This window comes from Gymnoscopelus microlampas (assembly GCF_963454915.1).
Source record: "Gymnoscopelus microlampas genome assembly, chromosome: 13".
NCBI classification, from domain to species: domain Eukaryota; kingdom Metazoa; phylum Chordata; class Actinopteri; order Myctophiformes; family Myctophidae; genus Gymnoscopelus; species Gymnoscopelus microlampas.
The window spans coordinates 15,910,357-15,923,383 of record NC_139950.1 but is presented as its reverse complement, the minus strand read 5'-3'; the positions used below and the strand labels follow the sequence as shown (position 1 = coordinate 15,923,383).

The 13,027-nt window shown below is 42.0% G+C and overlaps 1 protein-coding gene across 1 annotated transcript in view; it reads right to left on the bottom strand.

Annotated features, from left to right (window-relative positions):
• The window catches only part of LOC311059381 (protocadherin-15-like), a gene marked incomplete at its 3' end in the record, with an annotated part of 341,810 nt that overhangs the window by 82,695 nt on the left and 246,088 nt on the right, over positions 1–13,027 (bottom strand). Inside the window, exons 22-23 of the mRNA XM_084077261.1 lie at positions 12,637–12,867; positions 3,297–3,413 (exon numbers count right to left, since the gene is read on the bottom strand). Coding sequence (XP_083933387.1) covers positions 3,297–3,413; positions 12,637–12,867 — 348 coding nt within the window. The remainder of the gene's footprint in view (positions 1–3,296; positions 3,414–12,636; positions 12,868–13,027) is intronic.

The window sequence follows — 13,027 nt, the reverse complement described above, 5'->3', positions numbered from 1 at the left end:
TCACATGAACATTATCATTTATTCTATATATATATGTATATTTTTTTTAATCTAACATGGCAAGACATGTCCGTGTGTGTGTGTGTGTGTGTGTGTGTCTCTCTCTCTCTCTCTCTCTCTCTCTCTCTCTCTCTCTCTCTCTCTCTCTCTCTCTCTCTCTCTCTCTCTCTCTCTCTCTCTCTCTCTCTCTCTCTCTCTCTCTCTCTCTCTCTCTCTCTCTCTCTCTCTCTCTCTCTCTCTCTCTCTCTCTCTCTCTCTCTCTCTCTCTCTCTCTCTCACACAAATGGTATTGTGTAACATAATGTAATCATAATCGGGATATGAGATCTTACAGTGACCCACATATTGTGATACGTATTATATCGTGAGGTCCTTGCTATTACCCAGCCCTATCGTCTACCATTGCAGAGGCCACGGTTCGATTCCCGCCCCCGCGGTGCCCTCCGGCTTGACCGGGTCAGTCCAACGAACACAGCTGTCAGTGTTCGCAGGAGAGAAGCCGGCAATGGATTCCTTGGATGGAAATTCCTTGCTGTCAGAATGAAAATATAAAACATAATATATATATATTTCTTTTAAGAAATAGGTGAGTAGACAGAGGGAGACTGTGTAAGTGCGTGCACGTGTGTGTGCATGTGTTTTAGTCTGATGTTAATATTCCAGCCGAAAAGGACCGTATATGCAGTCCTACCGTGTTCTCCCAACGCAATCATTCCTCCATGTCTGAAACCAAACTTTGCCAATCGCAGATTTGAATGGCTCATTTAACAAGAGCTGAGCACGTCTTGTGAAGCAAAAAAATACTTCGGGAGACGGATAGTGGAGAAGTGAGCGAGCATGTAGAAATGCTGACTCACTAAAGGTCTATAAAATATTAACCCATTCAATCCGGCAACGCATCAGTGTCACTTTAGATTTCTTTGGCTATTCAAAAATAGCAGATCTACACCGAGTGCCGTATTTTTTGAATAGCCAAAGAAATCTATAAAATGACACACAGATGCGTTCCCGGTCTTAAAGGGTTAAGGTGGGTTGCACCGCTAATGAAGGCACTTTCAGTTTGTCACGGCGTCGATGACGCAGAACCAAAATATTCCGGGGGAACAAAATAACCTTGTTCTGCGGTATTTATTGGCCCCTGTGAAGGTGTCTTTGTTTTATCCTTAATGGCCTTGTAGCTTCCTATTGACAGATCGAAAGTCGGGCCGTAAAAGAAGTCGTAGCGGTGTGCCGTGCCGCATTCGAAACAAAACGAGAAAAAAAAACTATCCATCCCTTCTCAACAACAATGATTACCTCTGCTCCTGTGTTGCCTCTGTTGCAAGATGGCAAAATAATTTCTGAGCACCAACTATGGTGTCACACGATGTCTATCCTGGCGTATGTGTAATTTCCTCCTCCACTTTAAGCAGACAGGCAAAAAGGGAAATACTTCACAGCACAGCGACCCCCAGGAGAAGCCTCACAGATGGATTATAAGGTGGAGAAACAGAGGCGGTGCGGCATAACCACGCTGGCGGGCGCAAACCTCGTATGTTAAAAAAATAGGTTACTTTTCAGGAAATGGGGGGGGGAAAATAACCTGCGTTCCCAATGGGTCCAATGGAGTTGTTTAGTCCAGTGGTTCATGTCAAGGACCCCCAAATTGATATGTATTTGGCCCACGGACGCCCATCTGAAAAGGTTTTGAGCAAGGGACCCCCATAACAGAACATTTATGTTAAACAAAAAAATCCAAATTATTAAAAAATTATAGGGATGTCCGATATTATCGGCCTCCCGATATTATCGGCCGATATTAGCATAAAAATTGATATCGGGAAAATATCGGTATCGGTTTTTGAAAAAAAAAAAAATTTTTTTTTTTTTTTTTTTTTTTTTTTGCTTTATAAATAAGTTACAGGAGTTCTTACTGTATATGGTGTGTGTGATATGACATTTTAGCTTACCCTAATCACAATAATCCCCGCATATATCGGTATCGGTTGATATCGGTATCGGTAATTAAGAGTTGGACAATATCGGTATATCGGTTATCGGTAAAAAAGCCAATATCGGACAACCCTAAAAAATTATATATATTTTTTCAAAGATTTTCATAAATAGCTCGGAGCGTGGCACGAGGTAACATGCTGTGAGCTTGTACATCTTCTATTTTCCAATAGCAAATGTTTAAATCGATAAAGTGGTTAAAATGGTTGTGATGCTATATGAACTACTAAGCCCCCCGGACTTGACTTTGAGAACCACTGTCACAGGTCACAGGCTCGAGAGCGAGAATAGCAAATCTACAAGCTCACGACTCTTATACAACGAGGTAGGGCATTCATTTAGGGAAAGATAAAAAAACGTTGAAATTGGAGATACAAGGTTTACTGGCCGACAGCGAGGATAAGTATGTGGGATGGAGGGCAGATGACTCATGCATGAGCACCAGAGAACATGCGATGCTCATGTCAAATTAACTTTGCTATCTGTGCCATCTTTATCACTATGGTAACTGGCGGTGATGGAGATTGTGGAAGTGCCTGTTAGACACTTACAACCTGCAGCGGCCCTATTTTGGGCTTGGCATTATTACAGGACAACATTTTCAAAGAAAAAATAAAAGATATTCAGATTTGTTTTAAATAGTGAAAATATCTGCTTGTAGATCAGCTTCTTTTGGCTATTTTTGAAATGGGGCGTAATTCGTTTATAACCACTTTCAACCTGGTGTCCCTTCGTTAAGCATGTCATTATGTCAAACATTTAAAAAAAATATCAGAAATTGTAAAAAACAAACAAAACAATGAATCACATTGTGACGGGCTGTTAGCTTGTAGATCAGCTATTTTCACACGACACTAGTACAACAACTAAATCTAGACTGGACTTGAAACGCACGTCCTTTACATCAGTGGTTCTCAAAATGGACTCCAGGGACCCCTCAGGTTTCCTTGAGGGGCTTCCTAATGGAACCTTCCAGGTCTTCCATTTGTACACTCTCAGTTATGGGGATCCTTCAAATTAAGTTTGAGAACCACTGCTGCAGATAAGTCAGCCGAACTCTTCGGACTTCCATGATCTTTCCCTGAAAGTTCAAAGTCACAGTTTCCCCCACTCCTCGGGCCTGATTAGCCTTGGTTTGAAATGACACCATTTCACACCTGGCACAATTCACACTTTCTCCATGGAAAGGCTTGGATTTCCCACTGATTTGCTCATGAATTGCCACTGGCAGAACCTTTGAAATTCTCAAATGTCGCATCTGTATGTATCAACAATGATCACGTTAACAGTCTCAACACACTCACCTCAGGGTCCTCGTCATTGGCCCGGACTCTTGCGATGAGGGTCCCTTTCTCTGCATTGGGCGCCACCATGCCCCGATACATGTCTTTGGTAAAGATGGGGGCAAAGTCATTCAAATCCTGGGGAAAAAAGACAAAGGAATGTGGAATAAATACAAATTGATTTCTGCTGTAGTATAAAAACAATATACAGGGAACTGTTGTCATTGCTGATATATCGTCGCTGTCGTGCAGAAACCTCCTATCTCCATATTCTAACTTTTTGTGTTTTTTCGTAAATTAACGCCCTACTTGATCATACTACAGTGTCACGGAAAAAGCATCAAAAGTAGCAGATCTGCAAGTTTGAAACGTTTCAAGCTTGTGGATCTGCTACTTTTGATGCTTTTGAATTTGCATCCAGAAATGTTGGACATATGAGGTTTCCACCCAACAGAGACAATATAATGTACAGATAACGTACAGTATATATCAAAGTACAATACTTTGCACTTTAGTCATGTTGATGTGACTACTTGCTGCTTTTTTTCTACATCGACATGGCTCTGCCTTTATTGCACATTTTATATACCTCAATGCACATGCATACTCCCCTTTATTCTTATCTTATCGTCATTTTTATTTTATATTATTATTTTACTATTGTCGTTATTGTGGACCTCACACAATGTGCATTTGGCTGCTTGTACCTGAATGAGTAGCTTGTGACATATAAAACCTTCTTGGTTCTTGAGTAGTTTTTACAACCCAGCTGTATGGAGAAGGATCACAGCCAGTGTTGCCATTTCCGCTTATTATAAGTGACTTCTTTTTTCAATAAAGTCGCTTGTAAATATTGGAAGCTTGTGGGTTGCATTTTTTTGGGGCTTGTTTCTAAAAGTGTAGTTGCTTATTTGGGCTTGCTTCCTAATGTTGTTTAAACCAGTGGTTCTCAAACATTTTCATGTCAAGGAAACCCCCTAAATTAATATGTATTTGTTCGCGGCCCCTTATCTGAAAATATGTTGTGCCAGAAACCCCTATAAGATTTATGTGAATTTTTTTTCTCCAAGCTGTTTTGGAAAATAGCAGGTCTACAATAGCAATGCAACACGTTGTGAGCTTGTATATCGGTTATTTTCAAATAGCCGATGTATATACAGTAGGTTTAAAGTGCTCTTGGCCTAAGTCGCTTCTTTTGGGCTTTTTTTGATGAACCAGGTTGCATATTTCTCTCTCAAAATCTGGCAAGACTAATCACAGCGTCTGTAGTTCCGGCCCTGTCTCTGAACCCAAGTGGTTGTGAGGAGGGCTCAGGGTAATGTGGAAGCCAAGATATTGCCACGGTGATGGATAATGCTAGGCCAATGCGAGGGTCAAACGGAATATGCTAGTAAATTAATTTATCACTAGCTCCTTCACCGGTGCTGTCTGCATACTGAATGGGAAATACTGGAAGAGGGGAAAATTCTGGTTCTGTGGGAGCTACTGCACTTTGTTTGATTTCAATTAATATATGGATGCAACAGTCACACTTAGGGTTGCCAACATCCAGAACTGGAGAAACGGGACACTGGAGAAGCGCGCGCACTGGACACTGGAGAAGCGCGCGCACTGGACACTGGACACTGGACAGCGCGCGCACTGGACACTGGACACTGGAGAAGCGTGCGCACGGGGGACCCATGCATTTTTTTTCGGGTTTCCCACGGGTAAAGTTACTTTTTTTGTTACTTTATTTCGGTTTTAGAGTTAGGGTTAGGGTTGGGCAGGCTGACATGCCACACAAACAATGATGCCGTTCCCACCGGAGAAAATCTCACACACACACACACACACACACACACAAGCACTCGTGCGAGCACTGTGCCTGCCCTGTCAACTGAGCGGTCCTAGCGCCCTTCGCATACAGCACACAAACACGCAGCCAGACACTGCAGTGTGCACAAACAGAAATATATTTTTTATTTTTCCCTTTGCACCGGAGTCCGGGACAAACAAAGTCCCGTACGGGACACGCCCCTTTTGGCTCAAATACGGGGCGTCCCGGCTAATACGGGACTGTTGGCAACCCTAGTCACACTCCACTCCAACAATATAATTGATTATGAAAAAGAATGATCACTTATTTACTAACAATATGTGCATACCTAGAATAGAGCCCTGGGGGACCCCAGTCAAACAAGTATATAGGGTTTAAGTGGTAAATTAAAATTATTTACTACCCATGATGGTATAAGACATAGACATGCATGCATGGAGCAATGCATCTCATCCTATGCACTGCAAATGCATACATATTATTTAATAATAAACATGTACTTTATACCTTAGTGCATACGTATTTATATCTAACGACATACAGTACAGTATAACTACTATACTAAACTACTGCTATATATTAATCATAAGTGACTGTTGATACACCCCATACATACATGACTACTATGCCAATTCTACTGGTGATGTATTGCACCTGACATTAATTTATGCCTGGTCAGTCCAAGCGCAGACGGCCTGGTCAGTCTTTAGGTCTTTAAGTCTATTTATATGCCTTTTAATTGTGCCTCTATTTCTCTCTAATGGCTTATACGTTATGCACACCTGACCTGACCAGCCCAAGCCCAAGCGCAAGGGCTGTCAATATAAAACTGTCTTTTATATTGTTACATACAATACAGTTTACATACTTGTCAGACACAGCAGAAATCAATCATGGATAAAAGAAACAACGCCTCCTCCAAATTGAGCGGCTTCCTATAATAGCTGATACTGAGCAGTAGCCTACCTTGCTAACCGTGTGGGCCTCCTTTTGGGGAGATTAAAAATGTACTTGAGTAAAAGTACAAAAGTATTGGTATCAAAATGTACTTAAAGTACCAAAAGTAAAAGTACTAAAATGTTTGAAAATAGCAGATCTACAAGCTCACAACGCGGTGCGATGCAACGTGTTGTGAGCTTGTAGATCGGCTATTTTCAAATAGCTTAGGTATAAAATAAGGCTAAAGTGGTTAATGTATGTTTTATAATGTACCGTAATAATTTATAGCTGCAAAGTAAATAATTGTAGTGGAGTAAAAGTACAATATTTGCTCTGAGATGTAGTGGAGTAGAAGTAAAAGTATAGACAATTGGAAATACTCCAGTAAAGTAAAAGTACCTCAAAATTGTATTTAAGTACAGTACTTGAGTAAGTGTACTTAGTTACTTTACATCACTGATGTTCATATTGTTTGGTGAGGCACACCGGGTAACAGTCTCAAAATACAAAATCATCCGCCCACGATTCCGACGTCTCTTTTATTTATTGCTCAGCAAAGGCCTTAAGAACACTGTAAACGCACAAAAGAAACAACCCTGAGACAGCTGAATAATCCTTCTCCAGAAGGCTGAGACATTATTATTACCACTCACACACACTATACTGTACTGTTATATGGACAAATGGATTCTCTGTGCTTAACGAGGCTGTAGGATAGAATGACTGATGTTTCAATAGTCCTTTCAGGATTCATATTCATCAAGTGCTTACTTGCCTTCACATCTCTCCATAATAAAAAAAACACTTAATCACAGGATTTTGCCGGTGAATAGCAACAAGCAACGGCAGAATCTTCATCATAATCATAACTGCTGGTTGGTTAAACTACGTACTCTACATAGTCTCCGTCGGGTGGAAAGTCTGGAAACCTCATTTGTCCAAAACTGATTCAAATAAAAAAAATGGCAAAAGTAGCAGATCTACAAGCTCAAAACGCGGCGCTTTCGAGCTTGTAGATCTGCTACTTTTGATACTTTTGTGTGACCCTGTAGTATGATCAAGTAGGGCGTTAATTTAGGGGAAAAAAGTTAGAATATAGAGTTAGGAGGTTTCTAGCAACGATATAATACCTAGAATACACAGAAATTAAAGGCCAATTTACGCTTGGAGTGACAAATGTCGCACGACGAAAGTGACGTCAAAACGAACACAATTTCACAGGGGACGTCCAGCGACGGTGTGGCGTACCTCTTGAAAAATTACTCTGACACTTTCAAAATGTTGCATACTCTGATTGGTTGGGAAGACGGGGTGAAGACGGAGATAGACGCGTGAGACCACGCTCACTTCCTTGTGTATATTTTTTTTTATTATTTTTATATTCTCTGGCGACGCAGTGAGACATGCCACAGCGTTTCCGGTCTTAATGGGCTAATGCAGTGTGTCTATAGGGGCAGGACTTCCGTCGTACGTATTGTCCCCCGTTAATTATATTTTTCAACCAATCACAACACTTGTTTCATTCAGGGTGAATTTAAACAGATTTGTAAAGCCCTTAACGCCATTTCCTTGGGTGGTACTTAAGCCAAATTCCGGTACTTCCGAGTACTTCCGCACTCAACCAGCTAGGTCTTGCCCAGCGTGGACTGCAGGCAAATCCACTCTGTTTTCTGATCTTTAGGACTGACTGTCCACGTTGTTATTTACGAGTTATCAGATTGGATTTGTGTATTCAGACATCGTCGGCCTCTCTGCTTTGGTTGCTATGATAACGTTGCATTGGCGTTGCATTGTGACACATTGTGAGCTTGTAGATGTGCCAATTTCAAAAAAATATCTTGAACTTTTTCACAACACAAATCTTCAAAATATTGTCAGATGGGTGTCCGCGACCAGATACATATTAATTTAGAGGTCCTTGAAATGAAAAAGTTTGAAAACCCACGGATGCTACTGTAATTACTGAGAGCCACCGGGATTCTGAAGAAGCTGGCTACAGCGCGAGCGTCTCTCCATGAATGAAAATGACCTTGTTATTATCCTCACCTCAAACGGAAAAAAAAACAAGAACAGAGGGGTTGAATTTGGAAGATTCAGTAGGAGAGGCGAAATACACAAGACACACAATCCATCACCGCCACAAGGCATCGGACGGAAGAGACAACTTGCGTACCAAAACAAAACATTGGGAAATCAAATGCGAGCGACTTCAAATAACCCTCCGGAGAGGCACCGCTGTATGAGGGAGAACAGAAGAGTCAATAGAATCAGGACCGTCCCTATATCCCTGGTCGCCCAGAGCGCCTGCGTTTGGCTGTGAATCCATTAGGCTCACTCTAATTCATGTCTGTCGCTTCAAATAGCAGACATGAGGGCCTGATAACACCCGGCTCTCCGCCTCGCCTGGTGTTTATCAAGTGACACGTACCTGGATCAGTGTTGCCAGATTTTGTGAGAGAAATAAGCAGCCAGGTCTAGGAAAACAAGCCCAAAAAGAAGTGACTTTAATAGGCCACATGAGCACTTTAAACCTATATACTGTATACATACAGGCTATTTGAAAATAGCCGATTTACAAGCTCATGCGTTCGGCTATTTAAGAGAAATATTAAAATAAAATGTTCTAACAACACAAATCTGGTGCGGGGCTCCCAGGCACAAAACATTTTCAGATGGGAGTTAGGGACAAATACAGTACATATTAATTTGGGGGTCCATGACATGACAATATTTGAGAACCACCGGTTTAAATAATAATACGTTTTTTTGGGGGAGCAAGCCCAAATAAGCAACTACACTTTAGAAACAATCCCCCCAAAAAACGCAACCCGCAACTACCAATATTTACAAACAACTTTACGGAACAAACAAGGCCAAAGTCGCTTGTAAAAACCAGACTTGGCAACACGGCTACTTTTGATACGTTTGTGCGACGCTGTAGTTTGATCAAGTAGGCTGTTAATTTACAAAAAAACACAAAAAGTAAAAAAAATGGAAATAAGAGGTTTCTGCCCAACAGCAACAAAATGCACTCTCTCTGGGCAGGTGGTCCTTATCGGAGGAGAAAGCCAGCCAGTCTACAGGTGGACAGGCTTGAGCTTGGATGCTCAGCCGCTTGTTGTTGTTCCCCTGGGAGTCAATGCTCTGTGGAAAACATTTCTCTATCTGACAACAAAGTGTTTGTTGTACAACTCAGCGCTACACATTTACACATCCAAGATCACTGGAGTGGATGAATCGCATTATGCCTTGAGATTAAGCCTGCATGCACGCGCACACACAGAGATATGTCATACACAAACACACACACACACACACTCGCAGCGATACATAATACATAACACACAGGTGCACGCATACACACACAAATACAATAAACACACGCACACAAATGCACGCACACACACACATACAATAATCACTAACACAGATAAACACACGCACACACACACATACAATAAACACTAACACAGATATACACACACACACAAACACACACACACACACACACACACACACACACACACACACACACACACACACACACACACACACACACACACACACACACACACACACACACACACACACACACACACACACACACACACACACACACACACACACACACACACAGTGGTGCAACAGGAGGTGTTTATAATCCTTTGCTTTGGATTCAGCTGTTAATCTGGTGAAAGGTTGGGAAAGGGAACACAAAGCTGCTGAAAACCCCCTGACATGAAGCCTGACCTTTGACCCTCACACCACTAATGATGAGTCATTCAGGCCCTGTGGAGCAAGGAGGATATAGCCTCGTTGGCTGGAAAAACCTCATTATGACATTATGAATACACTTTTCATATTTCATATTGACATGAAATATCAGGGTGCAGTCACTTCTTACCAATTATACAATTTAAAGGTTCAGCTCCATTTAGTGCAGCAGAGCTTTTAGCATTAAGCCAACATCCACAATAGCAGCACCCTGACTGTTTGACCTATGCACAACCTTAATTAACAGCAACGGCTGTTTACCCATATTCATGTAAAAATGGCTGCTGTGAGAAAAAAAGGTCTATTTTATCTTTAGGGCCACGCATTACCAAACACACATTGTTTACAACGGTCGGAGCCACACTGGAGGTGTCAAATGGACGCGCCAAACATCTCTAAAACCTCGTTCTATCTTGGCAGAGACCCTCTAAAATGAGTTGAAGCAGGTGAAGTCTTTTTTCAAGGGGTCCGCTCATAATTCTGACATCCCATTATTCTGACGGTTAGGTAAGTGTGAGGTTATAGGGATAGGGAAATTAGGGTTATAATGGGGCCAGTCGGAATAATGGCCGGCGGAATAATGACATGGCACCCGCTTTCAGTGTGTCAAGGCCAAAATAAAATAAAAAACTATTCAGACTTGTGTGAGGGCATCACTGGGGCGAGCAATTATGTCCAGGACAAATACATTTTTACCTCGGTTGATGGAACATTAACTATCTGAGAGTAATGTCTTGTGTATTTTAGCTTAGTCTGCTCATAAACCCATTAAGACCTGAGGCCGATTCTACGAATGTCTTCTAAATCCTTATAGTTTTCTGAAAAAAATAAAAAATATGTTGCTGCATCAGTGGTTCTCAAACTACTACTTGTCAAAGACCCCCAAAATTATATTTATTTGGTAGCGGACCCGCATCTCAAAAGTATTTTGTACCAGGTATCCCCAGAAGCAAAGATTTTAGTTAAAAATGTTCGCTTTATAAGAATATATTCATAGCGTGTCACTTCGTGCCGTGCTATGAAGTTGTATCTACTATTTTTGAAAAGCCAAAGTATAACAATGCTTTTTTGCTAAAAATCTAAAATGACACATCATGCTTTCCCGGTTCGAATGGGTTAAGATAGACTCTCTGCTTTCTTCCTGCAGTCAGTCAGCACGGGGGACTGTTTGAAGAACACGTCTACTATCTTATTATCTTGGAATCATTTTCAGTTCCTTGCCTTCAGTAGATTGAATGCATATAATGGGATTCAAAATACTGGTGATGATGACCTACAAGGCAAGTCAAGGGCATGGCACAGGCACCTCCCCCGTACCTCCAAGACATGATTCAGCCCTTCCCACAGCGAAAACAGGACATCTGTCACCTCCCTACGACGCCCTGGCTATCTATCCACGCGTCTCCAAGACTCCCCTCTCAGTCAGGACTGCATTTTCTGTCACCGTTTGAAAACTCACCTCTTCAGATCTACCTCAGCTCACCCCTCATTCCTTCACTTCTTGTAGCCTATTTTGACAGATGCTAGTTATACTATGCAGATATACTACTTGAGTCGTGACTTTGCTGGTATAAGTCATTCAGTGCTTTAAGCACCGCCTCTGGCGGTCAGCAGGGATGACATAGAACAATAGTTACGTATGTAACTACTGTACAGTTCTATGAATCCCAAAAGACCTACAGAGTCACTCAGAATCCTCGTGTTCTCTGTAGGAAATGATCCCTTGATGAACCCCGGTAGTTATAATCTCTTCTGGGTCATCCAGGGGTAACAAGTGACATTGTTGGTATAAATACTTGGACTGCACATGTGCGAAGGGAATATTCAGTGCTTTAAGAACCGGTCAATCGGGATTCATAGAACCGTAGTTACAACGTAACTATCGTTTTCTGAGCATATAAATGGCTTAAGTGGTTATAATAATACTGTAATTGTGTGACTTTGGGTCCTAGGAAGACACCTTAATGTATGTTTTGGGTTTTGAGCTGAACAGTTTAGGAACCGCTAACTGTAGACTATGTTTTGCTATATGGCATACAACAAAGTACAGTACATGGTCTTAAAGGGTTATGGTGTTAACACGTCCTGGCTGAGATGTGTAAAGTGGAACATACAGTTCACAGTGAATACAGAGCAGATGTGTAAAGTGGAACATACAGCACAAGCACCGCAGTGCAGGACTGCATGCGAACAAGCCCCCCAACGGCCCTTCTGGGGATTGTAAGCATGATGCGGCCCTGCATTGCACAATGCCAGACATGCCTTGCTTAAGTAAAAGTATCACACCACAATATATAAATACTTTGTTACAAGAAAAAGTCCTGTAGTCAAAATTGTACTTGAGTAGAAGTACACAGCATATGTATTGGCATCAACCTATACTTAAAGTAATGTAATTGTGCTCATTGTGCAGAAGGACCAATTTCACGGTTAAAAGTTTTTTACATTATTATTTATTTAGTTTTCAATCGGAAATGTGTCAATTTTGGCAAAATTACAAGCTCACAATGCACCACAATGCGATGCGTTGTGAGCTTGGAGATCTGCTACTGGAATTTGGAGGAAGTACCGCCGACATATGTTACGTTGAGGCTTTCCGGGTGGAAGCACATACAAAGGAAGTCCCATGTTCTGCATTAGGTGGTAACCAGGCTTTTCTCCTCGGATATGAGAAAAGGCTGGTAACTAGGCTATAGTGGAGTAGTAACGTATAATGTATAAAAAAAAATGACATACTCAAGTTAAGTAAAACTACCTCAACATTGTGTACAGTTTGAGTAAAACATACTAAGCTACTGTACTTTCCACCCAGTGACTATAGGCTCTTACCTTGATGTTGACAGTGACGGTGGCTACTCCCGGGGGCATGCGTCCTCCCTCATCTCTGGCCTCCACCTCGAAGGTGAAGGTGGCCGCTAAGCCAAGGGCATCCAGGTCCTCGAAGTCCAGGGACTGCCTCATGCTGACCCGTCCGGTGATGGGGTCCACGGAGACCAGCGACTTGGCCGACTCCGTCTTGATCCGGTACGTGACATTGGAGTAGAGGTCTGCGTCTATCGCCTAGGGGAGGGGGGGATGATGGGGCAGCAGAGGAAACGTAAATGTGAGAAGAATACATGGCAAGAGAGGGGACATTATATTTATGGCCTTCTGGCTCAGGCCTACTAGGGCAGTGATTCTCAACCTGTGGGTAGGGACCGAGGGGGGGTCCCCAAGTGAT